Raw genomic sequence first — 27,211 nt, forward strand, 5'->3', positions numbered from 1 at the left:
CTTTTGCAAAACTCCAAAAATGTACACATAAATACAATTAAATGCAGTTTGCAGCAAAAAATAAAACATTAGTGGCAGTAAAACACAACTTTATACCTTTTCAGACACGTTTTGAGTAATTAAATAAGACTTATTTTTGCCAATTACTTGCACAAAACCATGTTATGCCCTCAAAACTTTTTAAAACGTATGATTAAGCAAATGCACACCTTTTAGAGGTGCTTTTTTTAGAGGTGAATAACTGTGGGAAGACAGAATATGCCTTTGTCATAAGGCATTTGTCTCAAAACACTTTTACCACAGTGCATGATTTATAAACAAATATATTTAGACAATAGCATCATATAACCAGCCTCATATGTATAGCTTTTTTAAAATAGAAACTTATGTGATTTACAATAAAAGTCATAAAAGCTAGATAAAATGGCCTGGTTGCTTCAACAAATGCGTTTTAAGGGTCTATGTTATATATTATAATTTAAAAGAAAGTACAACTTTATATACTGCTGTCACTCTTTGTGCAACATTTCATTTTGCCTGGAAATTTGAAACTATTTTAGCTCTTCGAACAGAACATTATTGAGATATCATGCAAATATCATGGCACTGTATGAGCATGTGTTTCACTGTGTGTCACAATGTCATGTCAATGTCTGTATGAGCCCAGCATGAGCTAGATGACTAGCTGCTAGTCATATAAAAAAAGCTGCTTTTCTTTCATTCATCTTTCACTGGCATGGATTTCGGGGAAGTCTAAGTATTTTTTGTATTCTATTATTCAGCGGTTGGGTTTGCCCCTCAAAACCCTGCTCGCTTTATCACATTATACATAAAACACAAAGAACAAGCGCCCACTGCCACAGAGGCCAGGCTTTGAGCTTCACAAGTTCAAAGCCAGTCGACCTACAGAGCCATGTGGGTGTGTGTATAACTGAGAGAAAGACGGCTGAAAAGCCTCGCCGGAGCACCGTAACTCATTTGTCTGAAGGGAGAAAGTTTATTATTCAATGCGGAACTGTAACCTTTTGCCTTCAGCCAACAGGGGCGTACCTGAGCACTGCTGCAATTCTAGGCTTTGTTTGTATCAAAGCCCATACTGCGCACTGCAGAAACATATACAGTGAACGTTCAAATCAAGATGATCTTTCTTTTGACAGCTGGCCCTGCTGAGAAAGAGAGTGCGAGCAAGAGAATCACTGTAGAAGAAAGATATGACTAATTTAAGTCAGCAATTTTCCACTCCATCTACTCTCAAGATATTTCCAGTACAAAATCGGTTATTTTTCATCTTGTGTTACGCAGCTCTCTGAATACTAAACTGTACACAAAACCGTAAAAGTGCTGAAAGACATGCTGAAATGATGCAGTCCTTATATTGTTTTGTCAAGAATTTATGCTATTGCACACATACGTGATTCACATTTTGTTGGGACAAATAATACTAAATAAAACATGTACAACGGGATAGTTCACCTAAAATGAAAATTCTGTCATTAATTACTCACCCTCATGTTGTTCCAAACCAATAAGACCTTCTTTCATCTTCATCTTAATGTCTACGCAGGGTCAGAAAGCTCTTGGATTTAATTAAATATATCTTAATTTGTATTGCGAAGATGAACGAGGGTCTTACGGGTTTGGAATGACGTGTGTTTGGAAGTTTTTTAAATACACTTTTTAATTTTACTTTTTACAATTTCCAAATTTATTAGACTTTATAAAATGTCTTCTAATGTGACCCTGAACCACAAAACCAGTCTTAAGTAGCATAGGTATATTTGTAGCAATAGCCAAAAATACATTGTATGGGTCAACATTTTTGTTTTTTCTTTTATGCCAAAAATCTTTAGGATATTTAGTAAAGATCATGTTCCATGAAGATATTTTGTAAATTTCCTACCGTAATATGTATCAAAACGTAATTTGCGATTAGTGATATGCATTGCTAAGAACTTATTTTAGACAACTTTTAAGGTGATTTTCTCAGTATGTTGATTTTTTTTCACCCTCAGATTCCACATTTTCAAATAGTTGTATCTCCAAATATTGTCCCATCCTAACAAAACATACATCAATGGAAAGCTTACTTATTCAGCTTTCAGATAATATATACATCTCAATTTAATGATGACTTATGACTGGTTTTGTGGTCCAGGGTCACATATAACTGAACTTAAAACAATCTACACATAAACCTATTGTAATGCATGTCATATTTAGCTACCTGTGCCATTCAGCAAGTAGAAAATAGACAGAAATTGAATAAAGTTATCAAATACTAAATTCTAAATTAAATATAGATGAATCCTTAAAGCTAAAAGCTATTGATTTCCTCTTTTTTCTTTTGTTCTTTGATTTACAGACATCAGAGCAGTTGGGTTATTAGCTTATTTGCCTGATATTGCTCTAAGAGCTGAAGCTGCCGAACGTGACGTGGATCTGACAAGCATCGTATTTTCTCACAACTCTATTCACCTGTTCTGACCCACTTTAGGTCTTAAAGTCTCTACTAATGAGCTGACGTGTTAGATTAGAAAGACAGTGCTGGGGCACTTTAGGACATTTTTAAAAACAATTTCAGAGACATGTTCTCAAATCTGACTCATATATAACAAATATTACATGCATGCAGAGTTTTAAGGCAGCTTAAATCACCTTTGTGGTAACTTCATGACTTAACTGATGACATAACTACAGTGAGGGAAACAATTATTTAATCCCCTGCTGATTTTCTATGTCTGCCCCTGACAAATAAATGATCAGTCTATAATTTTAATGGTAGGTTTTTTTAACAGTGAGACAGAATAACAATAAAAAAATTCTGAAAAAAGTTACGAATTGATTTGCATTTTAATGAGTGAAATAAGTATTTTATCCTCTATCAATCAGCAAGATTTCTGGCTCCAGGTGTCTTCTATACAGGTAACAAGCTGAGAGCACTTAAAAGACACCTGTCTACAGAATCAATCAATCAGATTCCAAACTCTCCACCATGGCCAAGACCAAAGAGCTGTCCAAGGATGTCAGGGACAAGATTGTAGACCTACACAAGGCTAGAATGGGCTACAAGACCATCGCCAAGCAGCTTAGTGAGAAGGTAACAACAGTTGGTGCCATTATTTGCAAATGGAAGAAACAAAAAACTGTCAATCTCCCTTGGTCTGGGGCTCCATGCAAGATCTCACCTCATGGAGTTTCAATGATCATGAGAACGGTGAGGAATCAGCCCAGAACTACACGGGAGGATCTTGTCAATGATCTTAAGGCAGGTGGGACCATAGTCACCAAGAAAACAATTGGTAACACACTACGCCACGAAGGACTGAAATCCTGCAGCGCCCACAATGTCCCTCTGCTCAAGAAAGCACATGAAGAGGCCCGTCTGAAGTTTGCCAATGAACATCTGAATGATTCAGAGGAGAATCTTCAAATGATACCAAAATCAAGCTCATTGGCATCAACTCGCCATGTTTGGAGGCGGAGGAATGCTGCCTATGACCCCAAGAACACGATCCCCACCGTCAAACATGGAGGTGGAAACATTATGCTTTGGGTGGAATGGGTCGTGGATGGGTATGACCCAAAACATATGACCAAGGCAACAAAGGAGTGGCTCAAGAAGAAGCACATTAAGGTCCTGGAGTGGCCTAGCTAATCTCCAGACCTTAATCCCATAGAAAATCTGTGGAGGGAGCTGAAGGTTCGAGTTGCTAAACGTCAGCCTTGAAAACTTAAAGGGGTCATCGGATGTAAAACTAACTTTTACATGTTGTTTGAACATTAATGTGTGTTGGTAGTTTGTGTACACAACCACCCTACAATGATAAAAATCCACCCAGTGGTATTTTTTTAGTATTTAAAAGTAATATCCCCTTTTTAAAATCAGGTCATTCTCAGATTCTTGTCGGTGTGATGACACACAGTTGATTGACATGAGCGTCTTACCTTAGACCTGCCCTCACCAAGCTAAAAACAGTCCGAATACGATCGCCATTGTGTGACTCTAAGAGGAAGACTCTAATTGAGCGATTGAGGTGTTCTGTTGTTGGATATAATAATGAACATAGCAGTCATCATTTACTCCCGACATCTGAGCCGCTTAAGAGGCAGAGGACAACGTTACTTTCGTTTTTAAAAGGAAAGCACTGATCCCGATCTACATATGCATCTATGTTCATGCGAATCATTCCTGATGCAGCTTCACCCACAGCAGAAATGAGTATAAGGGTTTTTTACACATCTTTGCAAATGGCTTTTCTTAATAATGTGCTTGTTGGCAAGTGTCGCCGATAAACACAGCTAACTGCAGCTAAACATGGCTAAAGTAAACATTACAGCTCGTAATCGCACAGCAGAAATGGGGTGGGGCGAGCAGAGCTCATTTGCATTTAAGGGACCCATGCTTTAAAATGAGCTGATATTTTAGGTAAAAGGGTGGTTTTTTTTACACTACTATTGAGAATTTTTAACCAAAGTATATTATAGACTTTTCATTAAGACCCTAAATAATCATATGAACTTGGCATCCGATGACCCCTTTAATGACTTGGAGAGGATCTGCAAAGAGGAGTGGGACAAAATCCCTCCTGAGATGTGTGCAAACCTGGTGGCCAGCTACAAGAAATGTCTGACCTTTGTGATTGCCAACAAGGGTTTTGCCACCTAATACTAAGTCATGTTTTGGGGAGGGGTCAAGCGCTTATTTCACTCATTAAAATGTAAATCAATTCATAACTTTTTTGAAACTCGTTGTTCTGGATTTTTTGTTGTTGTTGTTATTCTGTCTCTCATTGTTCAAATAAACCTACCATTAAAATTACAGACTGATAATTTCTTTGTCAGTGGGTGAACATGCAAAATCAGCAGGGGATCAAATAATTTGTTCCCTCACTGTAACGCTGTTAATCTACGACCATCCTGAGTTTGAATCCTTTTCTGATCTTGCCCTCCTCTCCCACTTAGCTTCTTGTCAAATCTACACTGGCCTATCTGAATAAAGCCAAAAAAGCCATAAAAATAATCAAAAATAATAATTAAAAAACAGAATACACAGTCCAAAACTCTTCATTGATATCAAATACAGCAGACAGGGAAAAACAAAACAACAAACAAAGCAAAACAAAACAAGAATGCAGAGTCACAAACTTTTCACTAGAGACATCAAATATAGCAAGCAGGGGAAAACAAAACAATACTGGCACTGCTAAAACATCCACTATAATGAAATATTTGTGAGATAATAAATTCTCTATGAATAAAGAATACACAGATTCTTGTGAATGCCCATCAGAGGCTCTGAAAACACCTAAGTAGCCCATGCTAATCAACCAAACCTTGACCCCTTGGTGCTGCATGTGCTTGTGTTTCTCGCTTGCTTTATCTTCCTGATTCCCTTTTAATACCACCTTCCTTCATCCAAGAAGTGACGCTTTTATTGTTTATTTTATTTTCACGACACTGTTCCCTTTGTAAGAAGGGAAATGAATCTTGGCAGAAAATCTTCCCAAACACCTGGAGCAGCACAGGCCTTTACAGAGACATACAGACTTACAGATAGAGCAAAGAGCTGATAAAAATCCCAACAGGCCTATAAATTTACACCCGATCACGCCATCCGTACAGGAATACTGATGTACCGTGCACAAAGTTGGAGGATTATTCATCTAAAGCGGATAGCAGTCTACCATGGATTATTTATACGCCAAAGACATTGATCCTTATATGAATACTAATAAAGGCCAGAAGCAGGATTTCCATGATAATCTCCAAACTCGATGCACGGTCCTGCGGAAGCATTAATCAGTTATACAACATATATATATATATATATATATATATATATATATATATATATATATATATATATATCCACCCCTAAAGGACCATCAATCGTCCCCAGATCCGCACTAGCACGAGCTAAAGTGATCCAAGCGGAGCGGCAAAGAAGTTTCAGTTGGATTTTTTTCCCTGAGTTGACTCTCTGACTGGTGTTAGGAGTGGCTGCAGGCAGTCCGTGGTATTTAAGGATATTTTTCTGAGCTGATAAAATGTCAAGGTTGCCTCCAACAGGTGTTGCTGCAATTCCACCTTATCTAGCGTCACACCAGCCATCGGCGGCTGAGCCCAGTTAACATGCAACTCTGCTCATATCACTGTCTGATAAGTGTGCCCACACAGAGACATGCAGCCAACCCTTCACTGAGTCACAGTTACTCAAATTGGGAACTGCTACGTGTGTGTGTGTGTGTGTGTGTGTGTGTGTGTGTGTGAGAGAGAGAGAGTTTCTTTAGAAGTAGGATGATCAGATTTTTTAACTCTCAAATCTAGAGCCGCAGGTGGTGGAGGGCATCCCTGTGAATTTTTTCGTGGGAGGCGGCCACCCATGCCTGAAATAATGACAGGAATAATAATGTAGATGCAAAAGATATAAAAAGTGTAATTTCATCAAAAATGAGAGAACATTTAATGCAGTTCCTCACACAGAATCAGAAGATTTGAAATAAGTCATATGAGCTACTTTTGTAATACTATATTATAATACTAATTTTATCAATTTTTTACTTTATACTGTTTTATACAGTATATTATTTGTTATTTTTGAGTTTGAGAGTCAATTTGTGGACTACTTCTATAATACTATTTTGGCATTTTATGTCTTTTTTTTGGTCATTTTTGAGTTTGAGAGTCAATTTCTGGACTATTTTTATAATACTATTTTGCCATTTGAATATTTTTTGTTATTTTTGAGTTTGATAGTCAATCTGTGGACTACTTCTATAATACTATTTTGGCATTTTATGTCTTTTTTTGGTCATTTTTGAGTTTGAGAGTCAATTTCTGGACTATTTTTATAATACTATTTTGCCATTTGAATATTTTTTGTTATTTTTGAGTTTGAGAGTCAATTTGTGGACTACTGTTCTAATACTATTTTTTACATTTTAATATTTATTGTTTTTTTGTCATTTTTGAGTTTGAGAGTCAATTTGTGGAGTACTTTTATAACGCTATTTTGTAATTTTATTGTTTTTTGTCATTATTTAGTTTGAGAGTCAATTTGTGGAGTACTTTTATAACGCTATTTTGTAATTTTATTGTTTTTTGTCATTATTTAGTTTGAGAGTCAATTTGTGGAGTACTTTTATAACGCTATTTTGTAATTTTATTGTTTTTTGTCATTATTTAGTTTGAGAGTCAATTTGTGGACTACTTTTCTAATACAATTTTTTCATTGTATTATTTATTGTTGTTTTTTTGTCATTTTTGAGTTTTATAGTCAATGTGTAGACTACTTTTATAATACTATTTTGCCATTTTGATATTTTTTTGTTAATTTTTGAGTTTGATAGTCAATGTGTGGACTACTTTTATAATACTATTTTGGCATTTTATGTTTTTTGGGGGCATTTTCGAGTTTGAGAACCAATTTTTGGATTACTGTTATAGTACTACTTTGGCATTAAATTGTTTTTGTTTTTTTGCCATTTTATTTTTAATTTATTTATTATTATAGGTCATTTTTGAGTTTGAGAGTCAATTTGTATACTACGTTTATAATACTATTTTGTCATTTTATACCGATGTTTTTGTCATTTTTTAGTTTGAGAGTTAAGTGAACATAAATATATCAACTTATACAATCAAAACTAATTTAATGGGTTCCATCACATAGACAAAGTTTCTAAAAGGTAACAGGTGGAAGTAAAAAAAAAAAAAAAAAACATGTACATATACAGATACAGATAAATATACAAATAAGTGGGATGATTCATGCTTTGATATACATAGGTTCAAAACCCACCCGCATAAATAACTTTTAATAAACAGAGTAAAATAGAAGGATGTATATCAGAAATGGGGGCATTTGGTTGCACTTTATTTAGTGATTTTGCTGGAATGGAGAACGGGTGGCAGAGTGAGGTGGAGTGCACTTCTGAATCCTTGTTTATCCTTGGTTACCCAGTGTGTGTGTGTGTGTGTGTGTGTGTGTGTGTTTCTGCCTTGCCTGTCTGTGGATTATATTGAAGAACTTTGCATTAAATTCTACTTCGTGTTGCGCCCTTCCTACACGCACCATGACAGAAAGCCGGACAGCCCAGCCAACCACCACACCGACTCACGGAGCAAGAGCCCGAGCCCACCGCGGATGGAGAGCCTAAGCCCATCGCATTCCAAGAGCCATTGCCAGAGTGAATGATCACCGCGGAGCCTGAGCCCATTACGTCCGACCAGGTGGGAGAGCCGGCTACAGCGCCCGCGACGGTGGAAGTCAACATGGAGCAGGAGGGGGCTATGGAAGGCCTCGCCCACTGCACCACCGCTGTGGGTGAACAAACGCAGGACTCTGGACACTTAATACATTTTGATACTGAACTATCTGCCTACCCTAAATTATCTGTCTGCCCTGGACTATCGGTCTGCCTGGAATGGCATGCCTGTCTGGATTTCCCACGCACCCTCCCTCCCTATTTTGCCAATTTCTGTCTGCCATGCTGCATCAGCCATACCACCTCTGTCTCCTGACAGCCCCTCTGTTCACCCTCAGCCCACCATCCGTGCAGTGGGCTCACCGCAGGTCTGCCAGTCTCCATCGGCATCATTGCTGGAGGATCCCTCGTCTTCACCTCCAGCCTCAGAGTCCCAGACTCCGCCTCAGCCCTCCGACCCTGCGGCTCCACCCCGGCTCTCAGCTCCCTCTGCTCCACCATCGCACGTTGGCCCACCAGCTCCACCGAGCTCCCTCGTCCCTCCAGCTCTGCCTTGGTCTGTCGTTGTCCCGTCATCGCCTCAGTACTCTACTCCTCCGGCTGACTCTGTTGATCGTCCTCCTCCTGAAACCTCCGAAACCTCCTCCTGCATAGACTTCTCCAGCCCTCTCTATTTGGTCTTCCTGTCATTAATGTTCTTCCCTGCACCTGTCTTTGTAATTAGCACCTATTTATTAGTTGGTTTGGTTTCAGTGTTCCTTGTCCGGGTTTAAGGTTACCTAGTGTGTGTATGTGCGCGCGTGCGTGTGTTTTTTTTGCCTTGCCTGTCTGTGGATTACCCCTGTGGATTATATTAAAGAACTTTGCATTGAATTCGTGTTGCGCCCTTCTAACACGCACCGTGACATACAGACTGTTTCTAAAACATTAAACATTATGTTTGAGTTGATATTTTTGAGATGATTGTCAATGTGTGGACATCTTTTATAGTACTATTTTGTGTATTTTATGTATTTTTTTTTTTAATTTCTGAGTTCGAGAGTCAATTTGTGGACTACTTTTATAGTACTGTTTTGGCATTTTATTGTTGTGTGTGTTTTTTTTTCATTTTTGAATTGCATAGTCAATGTGTGGACTAATAATACTATTTTGGCATTTTATGTTTTTTTATTATTAGTCAATTTGTGGACTACTTTTATAATACTACTTCAGCTTTTTTTGTTTGTTTTTTTGTAATTTTGAAGTTGGAGAGTCAACTTGTCGATTACTTTTATAATACTATTTTGCCATTTACATTTTTTGGCATTATAATGAGAATAAAAGCTGACGGACGGTTTCTAAAATTTAAAATCTGATAGCACACAAGAATAAAAAATATGTTCATATTATTATGTTATATTAATTAATTATATTATATTAATTAATTTCTTGCAGTGGTATTGAAAATATATCAGTTTTAATGTATTTAATTTGCTAATTATGTATTCATATGGTTTATTATTGGCTAATATTGGTTATGGCTGGCATTGCCACAATTTTATAAAAACTAACTCTTTGCAAAACTGTATGACATTGTTACAGGTTCATGAAACAATCTGCGGAAATGATCCACTTAAATAGTTAAGATCAGGCTGAAACGACTGGGGACCTTTTAAAAAATAAAATTGACTGAACCTTTTTTGGGACTGTGGGAAAGTTTTGTATATTTCAGTACAGCATGTTTACATACATCTAAGTCTATTTTCAAAAGATCAGAGAAAATTTGCTTTGTCATGATACAGTGTGACCCATTCAAAAAAAGGCATGATTCATCGTGGAGCCAAGCGCAGGTACATTACTGCCCAAATTACTACTCCTGTAATTTTCAGCACATTTGCATTAGTAAAATTCAACTTGTTCTTAATGCTAATGAATCACCCAGACCAACGGGAGAGGAGGAGATCTCTCTCCCTGCACAGGAAGATGTGCGTCTTCTCCAACGAAGGTGTGTGACTAAATGTTAAGTGGAGATTTTGTGCCTTTGAGGTCAGCTTGTAATATGGTGTTATGTTAAAGCTCATTTCAAAAGAAGGTTAAGGGTGCGCTGGCTTCCGCTGGATTTTCAGAGAAAAAGCTTCTTGAGCTCACACAATTGCGTTTATCGGAGGCAGACGATCATTCCTTCACATTTCGTGGATGTGACTGGCCTCTTTCATCTGCGCCTTTTGGACAAGCGTGTTTTGGCTGGACTGTTGAAAGTTGTTTAAAAGTGGAAATGGCATTTGAGGCTGATGTCTGACCTTTCTACACAATCTGCAGTCTGCAGCCACATACAGTGATAGATGGGCACAAAAAACACATAACACACACACACACACACACACACACACACACACACACACACACACACACACACACACACACACACACACACACACACACACACACACACACACACACACACACAAGCAAACTAACAACATATATATGTCTGAATGAATTTTGAATGAAATTTTTTCTTCTACTTATCAATTTTAATAATTAATATAAATTAATTAATAAAAACGTATATAAATAAACACATAGAGCAAGCAAGCATCACAACTGCTTTCAACAATGATAATAATGTTAAAAAGTTGTGCTTTATTTATTTTTTTCACAAATGATTAACCTATTGATTATTTATTTGATTAGTCATTTAATAATTAGTATAAGGGGTTATTTAATTATTTACTTATTTATTTATTTACTTTTATGTTTAATCTATAAACTATATCCTGATCAGCTGAATCTTATGGAAGCCTGTTTTTGCCACTGAATAACAAAATAAAAAATGATACCTTTTATCGCAGAATTCTGACTTTTTCTTAGAATTGTGTGATATAAACTTGGAATTGTGAGCTATAAAGTCAGAATTGCGTGATATAAACATAATTGCAAGAAATAAAGTCTAAAGATTTATATCTTGCAATTTTATGCAATTTACTTTTTTCAATTCTCAGAAGATATAAACTCGCAAATATGACTTTTTTCACGCAATTGCAAGTTATTAAGTCAGAATTGTGACATAAACTCACAATTCTGAGAACTTATCTGTCTCAAAATTGGACTTTATAACTCGCTATGGACTTTATTTCTTAGAATTGTGATATTATGTCTCACAAATTCTGATCTAATAACTCACAATTGCAATTTAATATCACGCAATTCTAAGAAAAAAGTCATATTTGCACGTTTACATCTCGCAATTCTGACTTTATAACTCACAATTACGAGTTTATATCACACAATTCTGACTTTGTTTTCTCAGAATTGCAAGTTTATATCTTAATTCTTGACTTTATAACTTTTATATGACAATTCTGAGAAAATTTGTGAGATATAAAGTCGCAAATTTTTATATTTTTTATTCAGTGGCAGAAACAGGTATTCATAGAACCCTTTGGTAAAACTACAAAAAAACAAAACAAAAAAAAAAAACTGTGGAATTAATTTTTCAGCGTTTTATAAAAAACATTTTTTCATAAGAATACTTACTTTAGAAAGAAAAAATATTAACATAAAATAAAGTGCCAAGACTTAAAAGGCACCTTTTAGTAATACAAATGATGGCTGTTTAATGTTTAAAGTGGTTGCTTGAATGCTGTATGAGTAAAGAGCTAAAGTCACAAACCTTTTTCTAACTCAGGTAACCATACTGAAACTGACAAGATCAAGGACAGCTGTGTCCATAACACTGGAAAGTTTTATTACAATTGACAGCTTAAATAAATTACTAAATGAATTAAAACGAGGTGTAAGTTCATCTATCAGACCTTTTAGACTCATTTCTCCATCTCCAAAAATGACAAATAAAAAATTAAATGCAAAATAAGAAGCACTAAAATATGTTACCAAAAAGTATTGTTTAGTATTTTTGCTTAGTATAATGTTATATAAAAAAAAATAATTAATTATTAAAAAAAAAAAAAAAAAAAAAACATAAATAAATAAATCACAAGTAACAAACATTATTAGGTTTGGAATCAGAACCTGAATTATTAAATTCCTTAAGACTCCAATTTCTAGTGAGCTGTGCACATTTGTTGTTGTTTGACTGTCTTTACCAGCTGCAGCCAAAGCAAAACTGTAAGCACTGAGAGCACAAAATGAGACAAAAAATATCAGTGAAAGAGAAACCGAAAGGGGGAGAATGGCAGCGAAACAAATGAAGGAGTGGAAGGGCAAGACAGCGGTAGATACAGAGAGATACAGCGTGTGAGAGATTGGTGGGGTGTTCTGGCTGATAGGGGGTCAATGCTTCTCCCCGGAGCCCCATTACCGGGTGGCATTAACGGATGTGGTGGGCCAACGGGGGCACGGCGAGGGCCCGGAGAGAGTATGTGTGTGTGCGACTGTGTGTGTGAGAGAGTGAAGGAGAACAATTTGATAGTATCTCCTCTTCACTGCAGCCACCAACACACCACCATCAATCACTGCCAAACACGGCAGCCTGTGCACACAAACACACCACATACAGAAGCACACGCGCGCACACACACTAATAGCAATTCACAATGGTGAACACTTAAGGTATGTTTACCTGCGCAGGGCAGAGAGTAGCCCACCAGCGGCTCCTGGATAAACTGTCGCTCATTGAGTCTGGTCACACAGTACATGTGGAAGCACTCCAGGCAGATCACGTGACGCTCGGCACACTGAAATACCAGCACTGGAGTCCTGGAAGACAAGGTTAGGTCTGAGTCATGCTTACAGTTACACAACTTTTATCATACCATAAATGCACTTTTAAGAAAAACACTATTCTAAAGTAATGTCTGTCCACAACAAAAACAACAATGCTGTACAATCAAACATACTTGACTCAACTTACTTCAGATTTTAGTATGGCTGCGGAAAAAAATATAGATTTCTTGTTTTTCATTGATTCTCATTTCTATGAAAGGATATTGATTATTAAACCTAAGAATCGATTAGTCAAGCCTGTTTTCTGTTAAAGGGGTCCTATTATGCTTTTTCACTTTTTGAATTTTAGTCAGTGTGTGGTGTGTATGTTTGGGCATAAAAAACATCTACAAAGTTACAAATCTCAAAGTCCACTCCAAAGGGAGATATTTCATTTTTAAAAAAAATCAATTTTCAAGAACTACAACGCACGGTTCCTTTGGACTACATTTGTTTTCCGGATGCTATAATCTCACAACGCGGTCCATTAGAAAATCATTCAAATAAATCCCTCCTACGGAAGTTCAAATCATTAACAGGTGGGGAGGGACGAGACGGGGGATTTGTCTAACTTTAGCGATGTAGCATGGACAGCAGCTTCTGGGATGCTTCAGTGAGCAGCAGGTCGGCTCGTATAAACGTGAGCATTAACTAAAGTGTCCACAAACTGCTCCGGTAGCCGTGCTGGAGCCGCGCTGTTGACGTGTGCGGTATAGAGGGTCGAAACACATGCAGAACCACGGCTGATGTAAACACAAGCACTGACTAGAGCGACAATCATCAGTTGCTGCGCCTTAGACGTGTGCAGTGTGTGGTAAGAGATTTATTCATGATACAGTGTAGACATTTGCATTCCAGGGGCTAAATATGACATTATTGGGGTCGCTTCTACCCGCGGATATCAAAAACAACCACAGATTTGGCAACACAGATGGTAGCACTCGCTAACTTGCTCAAGTACTCCTCTTTGTACCAATCACAACAGGCTTGGCCAGCTGACCAATCAGAACAGAGTAGGCTTATGGAAGGGAGGGGCTTACAGACATTACGCTCAAAGCTGGTTCGAACAAACCGTTTTGAAATCATTGGCATGACTCTGTATAAATGTATATTCTGAGAAAATTACAATGTTTTCTGACCTCAGATGCATTTAAACCTTTTGTAGGGGACTTAATATTAGGACACTTTGAAAAAACATATGACCTGCTCTTTAAGCATTTGTAGACAAATTAGTTCATTTTAACCTTTAATTATAGTAATGTAGTACCAAATGTATATTTTACAGCATTAGCTGAGAGATTTTTGTTTTCTTTGAGAATATTTGGCATGTAGGCCTACTGTACCTGATATATATCCAAAATAATCGGTATCGAAGCAAATCAAAATGCAAGCTTGTGAATCAGTATCGAAATTGCACAACGCACATTTCTTAATATTAATTCTAAAATATGTTTTATTGTCACTATTGATGAGGATTGTATGATCTTTGAATAATATCAGGCTTTAAATGCAAAATATCTAAAGTGTAGAGTAAAAATATCTAAAGTGTAGTATGTAAGGAATAATTGACGACGGGCCGTTGAATTCTTAGAAAATTTGTAGAATTCAATGGACCAAAGTCAATTATTCTGCTTATACTACAGTTACCACACCTCAACACTTCAATCAGATGATATATTTCAAGACATTCGTCCCGTTTTTGTCCTTAAAACGCTATTGTGAGTAGGATTAATTTCTTAAGCAGCTCATCCAACAGCTTCGTTGCTAGTTCCAAAACGTCATTTTATACCTAGTAACGACATTTGAGCCGTTGATAGCAAACTAGCAGATATACAGTTAATAATGAAGTTTAGACAGACCGACAGCTAGCTAGACAGAAATAGAGAGGGAGAGAGAGATTAAGCTGGTGAATTACCTCTCTCAAGTCTGTGCGGCTCTCAAAGGTGACTGGCAGCATCGTCTCTACTAATAGTGAAACTTCTAAGTTCAATTTCTTCAAGACCACACCGTTGTTACCTCACGTGTGAGAACTGTCATGTAGTTTTTAAGTTGTTAATCATCAGAGCAGCGCTAACAACATTAGCGCCTATGCTAACGCGTTTGCAAACTGTATGTATGTGTGCATCTGTAAGGGAGAGAGAGTGGGAGAAACAGCGTTTGTGCTTTCCATACAAAATAAAACGTAATATTGTCAAAAACATGGAAATAATCTGTCGTTTTTATCCTGTTGTTTACTGTATTTATTAGTTTGGCCAGTGTCATTGTGGGTTTTGGTTATTTTGCTGTTTTGGGCTGTAAGGACCTTTGAAATAACTGAAATTGTGATATAGACATGTAATGCGGTCAAAAGCTGCCTGGAACTATGTTCGCCGTGCGTTTCCCCTAAAAAATAATGCACACCTCTAGAACGTTCATCAGCCAATCAGATTCAAGCATTCAACGGCCCCATAGTATAAACTAAAAGTAAAATTGCAGGGTATTTTTAAAAGTACCTAATATGTTAAAAGTATTTGTAGTATACTTAGCATGAAATAAATGCATTTCAAATACATTTTAGTATATTTATTTTTCACTAGGGTGTACTAAGCAACTTAGTTTTTTGGTGGATTATTCACACATCATTTTTCTTTAAATCATATTAAAAATTTATCAAATCAAGTGTTTGTGGAATAAGTCATTAAACGAAGAAATATACTTCTTAAAAAAAATCATTTAAATTTTAACCAAAATCCTACCAATAAAAAGTAAATTACCAATATAAACCTACCACAATTTATAAATATCTGACAATTTAGTAATTGTCAAAGAATTTTGACCTTAAAGAGGTTTATAGTCATTGTGATTTTGATATATGATGTGGACAGTTGAGATTCTGAAGAAGGGCTCTGATGAGGAGAGGGCTTCTGGGAGAACGGGGGCGGATAGAGATCTTGTTTAGATAGGTTGCTTGTTCAATACCTTCAGAAAACTTCAAATTATCTTAGAGACCCTTGTTACTTGAGCGTAGTAAGCAAAGAAACAGCGGTCTGAAATCTCATGACAATTTTCTTTCCATTTCTCCAGAAGTCGCCCTTCACTCTCAAACACAGACTCACTTGACTGGAAGTCAACTTGCTAACACAGTGTTCCACCTCTCTGACCCCTCTCTCGCGCTTCTATTGTAAGAGACTGGCCGCGTCCTTGTCGGTGCCCTTTTAAACAAATGGAGGAGATCTCTGAGGAGGAAGAAGAGTGGAGTGGAGGATGGTGGAAAAACAAAGCTCTACTCAGGAAGGTAATTGCAGCGCTACTTCAATCAGTCCTTGATTTGAATGGTGGTTGTTGGTGATTGGGCTCCATTGTCTGGTTTCTCCAGGCTCTCGCCCGCCCGCCCGCCCGCCCGCCCGCCCGACCCTCCGTGTGAGAGCAGCAGGTAGGAGCGTTTCCGCAGGACCGCCCCGCTAATAGCTGACCTTCATTGGCAGGACTCACTTAGCGCTTACGTTTTCCGGAAAAATGGCCACTGTTGATTGAAGGGCCACACAGCAGGAGGCGTATGTAGGTTCAAGAGTAGAGGCAGCTTGTCTTTCTGAATATTTGTATCAATCTTTAGTTTACTTGTACAGTGTGTTGCAGGTATTTCATCTTTTCTGCCTGCTGGATCAATCAGAAAGTCTCCAAACTGATCTGTCAAACTTGTTTTGTTTAGAAAGTTACTTTTCATATCTAGTCGAGTCTTACACGATGTGCCAACCAGGTGCAACACAAAAGTTGCCAGCGTTAACAGATCCCCGTTAACAAATATGCGACCCTGGAACACAAAACCAGTCATAAGGGTAAATTTTTTGAAATTGATATTTATATATCATCTGAAGGCTGATAAATAAGCTTTCCATTGATGTATGGTTTGTTAGGATAGGACACTATTTGGCTGAGATGCAACTATTTAAAAATCTGAGGGTGCAAAAAATCTAAATACTGAGAAAACCACCTTTAAAGTTGTCTAAATGAAGCTCTTAGCAATGCATATTACTAAGTTTTAATATATTTACGGTAGGAAATTTACAAACACATCTTCATGGAACATGATCTTTACTTAATATCCTAATGATTTTTGGCATATTAAGAAAAAAATATAATGTTTGGCTATTGCTACAAATATACCCATGCTACTTAAGAATGTTTTGTGGTCAAGGGTCACATATTAGTTAAATAATAATTTGGTAACACTTTACAATAGTTCATTAGTTAACATGAACTAAGAATTAACAAAACTTTTACAGCATTTATTAATTTTAGTTAATGTTAATTTCAGCATTTACTAATGCATTATTAAAATCAGTTGTTAATGTAAAAATTAGTTAATGCACTGTAAATAACATGAACAAACAATGAATGACTGTTTTTTTAATGAACATTAACAAACATATATAAATACTGTGATAAATGTATTGCTCATTGTTCATTCATATTAATACATGAACTAACATTAATTAATGGAACCTTATTGTAAAAGATTACCTGTTATTTAAAAAATATTAAAATATATTATATTTATAATATATATATATACATATTATATATATATTTTTTTAAATATAATATAATATAATATACTTTTTAAATCTTAAAAATATACTTATTTTATGATTCTACACTGTGGAATATTTTTCAAGGTTGTAAGTTTAAAAGAAAATACTATTTTAGTCTTTCTACTTCAAAATATGTGGTTACTTGTCATTTCTTTGTTATTATTTGTGACATTTACTATCAATTTCTGAATGAAAATTGATATAAAATTCTTACACTGAAAAAAAAAATGTTTTTCACAAATGATTGAACATAGAAATGCAATAATAGTAGGGTATGACGGGGCTAAAGGCGCCTTCAACAAATGATTTTGTTTCTGTATTTGAAATATGAGTTATTTTAACATATTTTAATGACAGTATATTTATTAAACAAAAATTAATTATTTTATTCATCAAAATAAGCAGAAAATAGTACAAACTTGGCTAAAGTGATTGTTTCGAACAAGTATTAACTCATTAACCACATTAAAGTATTTTGTATGAAGTATTTTTTAATCAATACTGTTGACCCCCGTTGCCACCTCATACATTTATAACATTTTTAAACAAAATAAACGACTTGTATGATTTATTTTCAGACAAAATCTGTTGCTCCATAAATGTTCAATACAAACGTATATACTTTTCTACAATCATACACTTTGGACACAGTGAAAAACACATTTTTTTCTTAGGGTGGGCCTTTATTTAATTATTTTATTTTTTATAGCTATATTTAATGGGTCATGTACAGTGTAAGGATCAAACCAAATCTCCAGGGGCTGTCATAAGAACCAATCTCTGTATATAGAGGCTTTATTTTTAGGTTTTAATCAATTCACAGGCCAAATAGAAACCAAGCAGCCAACAAATGTCAACAAAATCACGGATGGTTCAGACCAAAGCTTTTTATGGTTTGTTGGTTTATCGCATCACACCTGTTTGGAACATGGTGAGATTAATGTTGTAATGAACTATCTGATTGATTCTTTGTTGTGTAGACTCATTTCAACCTCTATGATGGGTTTAGCTACAGACACATGGGAAAAAAGCCACTCACATGATGTCAGTGCAGGCGATGCAGGGCACTCTGCGTGTGTTGGGCATTATCAAGTCCAGTGCTGCTGAAGAGTCATTATCACAGGTGGGGTGGGCAGCACATTTCAGGTAGAACTCCTGCAAGAAGCACAAATGAGATGCAATCATGCCCTGCAAACTCCCACTAACAGTCTCAAACAACCCTACTGCAGTGGTTTTTATGGATTTGCAGCATGAGGGTAGTAATACAGGACCCAGCTGGGATAAAGCTACCAATTTAATCCAACCAGTGGACGGTCCTTTTTTTCTGCCAAGCACTACAGCGCTAGATCGACCAAAAGGCACAATAAAAATTGTCTAAACTAAAAACCTGGCTTTGTAAAATGGATAAATTCTGAATAAACATAGCATCTTGACAGCTTTGTTAAAATGCAAGTTACTATGCAAAGACAAAAAGTGTGACCTAGATGTAAATGCATTTATTTTTGCTATCTCTTTGGCTGGTTTAGCTGTTCGGTCAGTTCGTCTCCCATCCTGACCAACTTATAAGTGTCTTAATGTTTTTTAAAACCACCAAAACAAGCTTGTCAAGTCTCAACCAGCTTTTGTTGGTTTAAAGGTGTAGTTCACTTTCAAAACAAAATTGTACAGATAATGTATTCACCCAGAGTCATCCAAGATGTTCATGTCTTTCTTTCTTCAGTCGTAAAGAAATGATGTTTTTTGAGGAAAACATTTCAGGATTTCTCTCCATATAATGGACTTCTATGGTGCCCCGAGTTTGAACTTCCAAAATGCAGTTTAAATGCAGCTTCAAAGGGATCTAAATAACCCCAGCCGAGAAAGAAGGGTCTTATTTAGTGAAACGATTGGTTATTCTCTACACAGAGTACACACAGAGCTAGACAAGACAAGCATTTGAGGTTAAAAAGTATATAAATTGAATCTTTTTTCGAAAATAACCGATCATTTTGCTAGAGAAGACCCTTCTTTCCTCGGCTGTGATCGTTTAGAGCTATTTGAAGCTGTATTTTGGAAATCCTGAAATGTTTTCCTCAAAAAACATAATTTCCTTATGACTGAAAAAAGAAAGACATGAACATCTTGGATGACAAGGGGGTGAGTACATTATCTGTACATTTTTTGTTCTGAAAGTGAACTACTCCTTTAAGGTGCTTTTTCATTCAGAAACGTGACACAATTATTCTTAATAAAATAATACAACAAAATTGTTGCAGACTCACTGCCATTCTGCCTTCACAGTCTTGTGACTGACATACTCCATGAATCCTGTTAGGGAAAAGGACGTCATCCCAGCAGCACGGCCCCTACAGACAACACAGAGAACATCACAGAGATGATAGACGTCAGTCAAAGGAAGATGAAGAGAACTATGGTAATTGGACGACAAGTAAAGGGCAGGGATGTGATGAGAGAAGGGTCAAAAGGAAGAAGGACAGTTTAACTCAAAGAGAAATAGATCAAAACCTCACACCACTGGCAAAACATGTCTTTAATTCTACATGAAAAACTCCAAAATCATACTTATACGTACAATTCACTGCTGTTCAGCTGAAATGAAAATTAGTGGCAGTGAAAAGCCAACAATTTTTATTCCTTTTCACACTAATGTCGATTATTGGTCAGATTATTGATTGATAAAGACAACTTTTCACACAGTTCCTTGCACACTACAGTTGAGGTCAAAAGTTTACACCCCCCTTTTAGAATCTGCAAAATGTTAATTATTTTACTAAAATAAGAGGGATCATACAAAAAGCATGTTATTGTTTATTTAGTACTGACCTGAATAAGATATTTCACTTAAAAGATGTTTACATATAGTCCACAAGAGAAAATAATAGTTGGATTTATAAAAATGACCCGGTTCATAAGTTTACATCCCCTTGATTCTTAATACTGTGTTCTTACCTGAATGATCCACGGCTGTGTTTATTTATTGTTGTTTTTTAGTGATAGTTGTCCCTTGTTTGTCCTGAATAGTTAAACTGCTTAAACTTAAAGGAACCGTATGTAACAGTATTAACCGTATGTAACCGTATTAACAGAAGAAAAAAAATTACTGTGTAGGAGGGGGAGGGGATACACCGTTCTACAGTATTTTGAAAGTGATTGCAGTACCAGTTTTGGCCACAATCCTACATACAGTTCCTTTAAGGTCCCACAATTTTTTTTAGTTTTCCAGCATTTTTGTGTATTTGAACCCTCTCAACAATGACTGTATGATTTTGAGATCCATCTCATTAGACCGAGGACAACTGAGGGACTCATATGCAACTATTACAGATGGTTCAAACGCTCACTGATGCTCCAGAAGGAAAAACCATGCATTAAGAGCCGGGGGTGAAAACTTTTGAACAGAATGGAAATGTGTACATTTTTATTTTATTGCCTAAATATCATATTTTTTTTTTCGTTTAGTGCTGCCTTTCAGAGGCTACTTTAGGGGGTCTGTTAAACCTCAATGGGCACAGGGGAGGCGAGAGAGAAGTGGACTTCTGTAACTTTACCTGCTGAAAAACGAATGATTTATACACCATTTAATGTTATATTTTGTAAAAATTTCCATTGTTTTATTTTTGTACTACAAATTATTTTTCTCATCCAATATTTTGAGCAGGTTATGACCCTTGGTTACGACCTCAAAACACTTTTAGCTCATTCATTTGTTTAACAAATACATTTTGATGGATGTATCACATAACTAGCTCAATATATATGGCTTTTCTGACATAGTAAACTTGCTCAGTAGCTCACCCAGTACAGCACTACACTTGCAATTTCAAAGCGCCGGGTATGAATACCGTGTAACAGGAAACAAAATAAAAGAGTTCAGAAATTGTAAAAGAAAGATACAACGGCATGGTTGCTTCAGAAAATGCATTTTTAATCTCATGTTTGCTTTTATTCACATGTTCAGTTAGATTTAGTACATTATTTTTGATTAGAATTAAGCTTTTCAGCACTGCTCATCGTCCATTTAATTTCCAAACAATCAAATAACTAGATTCATGTTCCTGTTTCGAATATAAACAAAACATGCTTTCAGCTGAACTCACTGCACATTTCACTTTGAAAAAACGTATAATAATAATATTTTTCAGAAACGTCGCCACAGATATAGCTGTGGAAAAACCAACCAACCAAAAAAGTACAAAAAATACTTTTGTGGAACATAGAGTCATGTAAAGATTCTTCAAAAATGTTTTTTTTTTTTTGTAAGAACCTACTGAAAAACACTAATGCAGGTTTGAAATTATACGAAGGAGAGCAAATAATAACAGATTTTCATTTTAGAGCGGATTGTCCCTTTAAAAATCACCAGCATCAGACAGTCACCTGCCACCTCTGTCACACATTCTCCCTTGTCCTTTTGCCAGATTAAGACACTCTCTCCATCCATAATTGTTTTGGGACAACGTCCCCCCTCTGCCTGACTCCGACCGTGCCTGATTAGCATAAGCATTTAAACATTCTGACAGGGCCCTTAATAAGCAAGAGAAAAGGTTAAGAAAATCATTACTCGCCCACAGGGGGAGCAGGAGGGGGTGAAGGGAAGGGAGGGCGGAGGGATGAAACCACCGTGCCGTGGTGGAGGAGCCCGGAGATTACACGAAGACACCTGCTTAGAGACAGCAAGGAAAGGTCACACAGACCCCCGGTGCGTCGGCTCAAAACAAACGCGCGCACGCACGCGCCGCTGCGAGTGTAAATGATTAATGAGAAAAATGGCGTTGAATTATTCAGCAACACACCTCCTGCATTGTTCACATCAGTCTCACCTCCCCACCCTCTCAGGACGTTTTTTTTTTCCCCCATGGAAGAGAATCAACATTGCAGTCCCACAAAGCCTTAATTACATTATTGTTTAACAAACAGGGCTGTGTCTGTGAGCCAGCTGTGAGGATTCTACTTCCTGTATCCAGCAGAGACCTATCTGATACACACAGATCCAAGCCAAAGCGCCTGATTGGTCGACTGCGCTCGTGTTCACCGCACTCAATTATAGACATTTGAAGTCAATGAAAACACAAACATGGCACACATCCAGAGAAAACAGGGTTGAAGCACACACAGCAAATACTCTGTGTTTGAACACATGGAGGGAACACAGTAGTAATCACAGTGACATCAATCTCTGCTTAGATATTAAACCTTCTTTGGTGAAAATATCAACTGCCAGGCGGATCATGTGACACTGAAGACTGGAGTAATGATGCTGAATATTCAGCTTTGCATAACAGGAATTAATGATTTTTTTAAATATGTTAACATAGAAAATAGTTCTTTTAAACTGAAATATTATTTGACAATTTTGCCGTTTTACAGTAGGTTTGATCAAATAAATGCGTCCTTGGTGACCATATGACACTTCTTTCAAAAACATTCCTAAACTTTTAAATGATAGTGCATCAAACACTACAATAACTTATTTACTTTATTTTATACTTTCATTTGTCTACATGTGAATTGAATTGAATGCAAAAAATCCCAATCCCAATATAAATTAGTTTTGTACTCTATTTGAGGAAAGTGCTAGACACACATCCATTACTTCTCAAAGAGCAAAATGCTACTAACATCTAAGTAATAAATACTCTTTAATCCGAGCTATAATGGCATTTTAATGTGATTTGTGTCAATGTTTTGCAGTGTATTGAACTGTGTGGAGCGAAGCATGAAGACACAGCATTACCCCTGTCACCGCGTTGCAAGCAGGTGAAGCGTTGTAATGCGATGCTCAAAGTTGACCCTGTTTGCCGCTGACCTTTTAAAGCGCAGCCAATGATTACCAGATAATTCACATGAGGTATCATTATGTAGGCTTTGCCACCGCAAAAAAAATCAAAACAAAATGGAAGAGAGACACAGTTTCATGTCCTGACATTCATTCCACAATGTTTGTCTTTAGCAATTTATAGAGGCTCCATACAGTGGTGGACGAAGTACACTAAACAAGTACTTGAGTAAAAGTATAGATTCCTTAAAAGTATAGTTCAACCAAAAAACAAAATGTATTAATTAATTACTCACCCTAATGTAATTTCAAACCAGTGGGTCATTTCAAATTTCTGTTCATCATTAGAACACAAATTAAGATATTTTTGATTAAATCCGAGAGCTTTCTGACCCTAGACAGCAACGCAACACGTTCAAGACCCAGAAAGGCATTAAGGACACTGTTAAAATAGTCCGAGTGACATCAGTGGTTCAACCTTAATTTATGAAGCTATGGGAATATGTTTGTTCATTAAGAAAGCAAAAAATAAATATAGCTTCAAGCAGCGATTACTGGGGTTCAAGAGCTTGAGGCATATAAGCACATAAGGAAAACTAAACCTCCTAAATCATTGAGTGAAAACTATTTTGGCAAATTCAGGTAATTTACCATAGACATATGTTTTTTTAATGCTTCTGACTGTTATAGTGGTTATAGTGGCCGATTTCTTTTAAATTTCTCACAGACCTTTGAGGCCATGAGTGAAATGGGCCCACAGAGTTTCGTTCTGATCGGCCTCCATTAACCTTGTCTAATAGGTGCTCAAATTTTAGCAACTTGTGGCACTTTGGACCAAGACCGTGCACAGTGATTTTCATGTTGATAGTACTAATGGTTGTGTAGGTAAAGCTATTTTTCGTTTTTTCCCCTCCTGTAGCGCCACCAAGTGGCCAAGCTCCGCATTTTTTCCCATGTGATCTTAGATTGAGCTCTTACATAAGTGTTCTGAGTTTAGTGAGGATATCTCATTTTGTTCTGGAGTTACAGGCATTTTACTAAAAGTGGCCCTTCCCCTTTCAAATGTTTTGGCGTCCCTTTGCGACGGTGAGTCTAAAGTTGAACTTTTTTGTTCAGCTAATTATTGATATTTACTCTCCAGAGAATCTGTCTGCACTGGTTTGGTTCTGTTTGGGCAAAAAACCTAGGACTAGTTTGAAAAAGTAGGTAGAAAAAATAAACAAACACCCATAAAGCTCATGATTGAATCTGAGAAATTTAACGAGATAAGACACTTGAGCCTGCGACTGACGGTTTAGGAATTATGAGCGATTTCATACTTTTGATAGCTGTAGCGCCCCCGTCAGGCCAATTGGGGCGAGTCTTGGTGACGTTGTCGGCGGTATGAGTACTACCGTCCCTCCAATTTTCAAGTCTCTATGACTTATGGTTTGGTCTGCACGATCAGTTTTATGTGGAGATTGCTGATCCTTGGCTATTCTGACTACACACTTGAATCCCGAACTACTTCATTGTTATATTTCAGCCTGCTCATCATCCTTGTGTCACAAGTCATATGGACTACTTTTACAACCTTTCTGGTGTTGTTAGTCTTTTATGGAGCTTGAAAAGCAACTAAAATTGTTTAAAAAAAGGATAGTGCACTTTGTTAAAAAAAAAAAAAAAAAAAAAAATATATATATATATATATATATATATGGCCCAACTTTAGAGGAAAAAAAAACAACTGAATAGATCAACTACACAATGTATGGCAAATATTAAATCTGAAATGCTAAGTCTGTAATCTAATATCTATGGGGCTGGGGGTAACATTACACTGGGAACAACCCGAACATTATAATTAAAACTTCTAATTAAAGCCTTAGGGCACATTGAGATATTTATAATGCCAGCAATGTAGTCAAAACTGTATTTCTCATAATTGCGTTCTGCAGAGATGTAAGCCAAGGTTATTTTCTATTAATGTTCAAAGCTCAAAGAAACTCGTAACAGCAATAACAAGCAGGTTTTCCCCCTAAAGGCCTAATTCAGTCATGTAGGTTTTGAAGATCTTGGCGTAAAAATGTTTACATCACGCACCCAAATCTAAAAGCCAAAGCTGGATGTTTAAGCTAGGAGTTGCTGATGGAGATGAATGTATTTGATTGAAAGTGCTACTAAGTCCAATATCTCCAAAGGTCCAAATGAAGTGCTCTGACAGCAAGAGCGTAAACTTTGCCGTCTTCTTCTCCTCAGCATATTTGGAGAAAGTTCTCTGGAGAGACTTAGATGAGAAGAGCTGGAACCCTTTTCAGGCCCGAGGATGTAAAGAGCCAGACGTATCACAAGATTGGCACAGGAATGGGGCGGCACTGGCACAGAGACAGTGGACAAACAGATTCTCAGCACCGAAGACCACCGCGAGCGGAAAGAAAAGGCAGGTGCAGCTTAGCGACGTGTCAGTCAGCCTTTCCAAACAGCGGCTGAACGCGGAGAGGTGGGAATGCTGCCCACGCATTGGGACAGAAAGTCCATACGGACAGAAAGATAAAACAGGCCAGGGGCGGAACTACGGAGGGATGGGGCTTATGACAGCCGTGTGGGGGCAGCGAGACGTGGGTTTGTGCTGTTCGGTATTCATACTTCAGGCTAAGAAGTGTCACTGTTAGTTAGTTATGAGACTCGGGGCAACAGAGCAAATGTTTCTGGTTATGATTTTTGTCTCAAAGCGCTTATGAATGTGGACTAGAACGGCAATAATAAGCAGGTTTTTCCCCTTCAGTCATAATTCAGTGATGCAGTTTCTATGGCTGGAGCGTGAGGCTGCATTAGAATAACCCGACACAGCTTGTTTGAAATAAGTGATTTAACTAGAGTTGCAAGGGTCTAACTTGTATTTCAGAACAATTATCCATCATAAAGAAAAGGTAAAATCTTACCTTCGCAAAATAAAGAAATGTACTCTTTGGATTTATGTTGGATTCATGTGGTGTTGAAAAACAATTGTCAAGGACAGTTTTATTTATGTATACAGTCATGTGAAAAAGTTAGGACATCCTATTGAACTCCATGGTTTTCTGTATGGGGACGTAATAAACATTATCTTGTCCTTGACAGGTCATAAAATTTGAAAAATAAAACCTCAGATGAACAACAACACAACGGTCAGTCACTGCTAATAATGCCTTTTATTAACTGATCATCGGCAAGTGTGAGCACCTCAATAAAAGCAAAAGTTTTGCCAGTTTGGCTGGTCTGGAGCCTTGAAGTTTATTAGTGGAAGTGGAAGACATTCAAAACAGACAGCAATTCTCCCATGAGTGGATGTCCCAGCAAATTCTCCCCAAGATCGGACTGTGTAACGCTCAGAGAAATGGCAGCCAACCCAAGAACTTCACCGCAGATTCTACAGGCCTCAGTTAACATGTTAAATGCTAAAGTTCATGACAGTACAATTAGACAAATATTGGACAAGTATAGCATGTTTGAAAGCCTTGGCAGAAGAAAGCCTCTTCTATCTAAGAAAACATGACAGCATGTTTTTATGTTTTGCAAAGTTGCATTTGAACAAACCGTAAGACTTGTAGAACAATGCCCTTTGAACAGACGAGACTAAAGTGGAGATGTTTGGCCATTATACACAGTGACATATTTGGTAAAAACCTAAAGAACATAACAGCAAAAACACCTCAAACGATGATTTTAGGCTTGTTTTGTAGCCAGTACCTGGGCACGACCTCACAGTCAATAAGTCGACCATGAACTCCTCCTGTATACCAAAGTTTTCTAGAGTCAAATGTGAGGACGTCCATCTGACAGCTAAAGCTTTGCCAACATTGGGTCATGCAACAGGACAATTATCACAAGCACACCAGTAACTCTACAACAGAATGGCTGAAAATTAAAGAATCAAGGGGTTGCAGTAGCCCAGTCAAAGTCCACAGCTCATCCTGACTCAAATGCTGTGGTGA

General features: G+C 37.1%; 2 protein-coding genes across 2 annotated transcripts in view; one reads left to right on the forward strand and one right to left on the reverse strand.

The window, feature by feature from the left end:
* The window catches only part of LOC141325948 (E3 ubiquitin-protein ligase parkin-like), a 61,554-nt gene extending 41,732 nt beyond the window's left edge, over positions 1-19,822 (reverse strand). The window contains exons 1-3 of the mRNA XM_073834667.1: positions 19,744-19,822; positions 18,522-18,637; positions 12,769-12,905 (exon numbers count right to left, since the gene is read on the reverse strand). Of these exons, the coding sequence (XP_073690768.1) occupies positions 12,769-12,905; positions 18,522-18,637; positions 19,744-19,749 (259 nt within the window). The 5' untranslated portion in view covers positions 19,750-19,822. The remainder of the gene's footprint in view (positions 1-12,768; positions 12,906-18,521; positions 18,638-19,743) is intronic.
* Positions 19,823-25,444: 5,622 nt separating this feature from the next.
* LOC141325949 (KH domain-containing RNA-binding protein QKI-like) overlaps positions 25,445-27,211 on the forward strand; it is a 66,204-nt gene continuing 64,437 nt past the window's right edge. The window contains exon 1 of the mRNA XM_073834668.1: positions 25,445-25,859. Within this exon, the coding sequence (XP_073690769.1) occupies positions 25,445-25,859 (415 nt within the window). The remainder of the gene's footprint in view (positions 25,860-27,211) is intronic.

The sequence above is a fragment of the Garra rufa genome, chromosome 2 (assembly GCF_049309525.1).
Source record: "Garra rufa chromosome 2, GarRuf1.0, whole genome shotgun sequence".
NCBI classification, from domain to species: domain Eukaryota; kingdom Metazoa; phylum Chordata; class Actinopteri; order Cypriniformes; family Cyprinidae; genus Garra; species Garra rufa.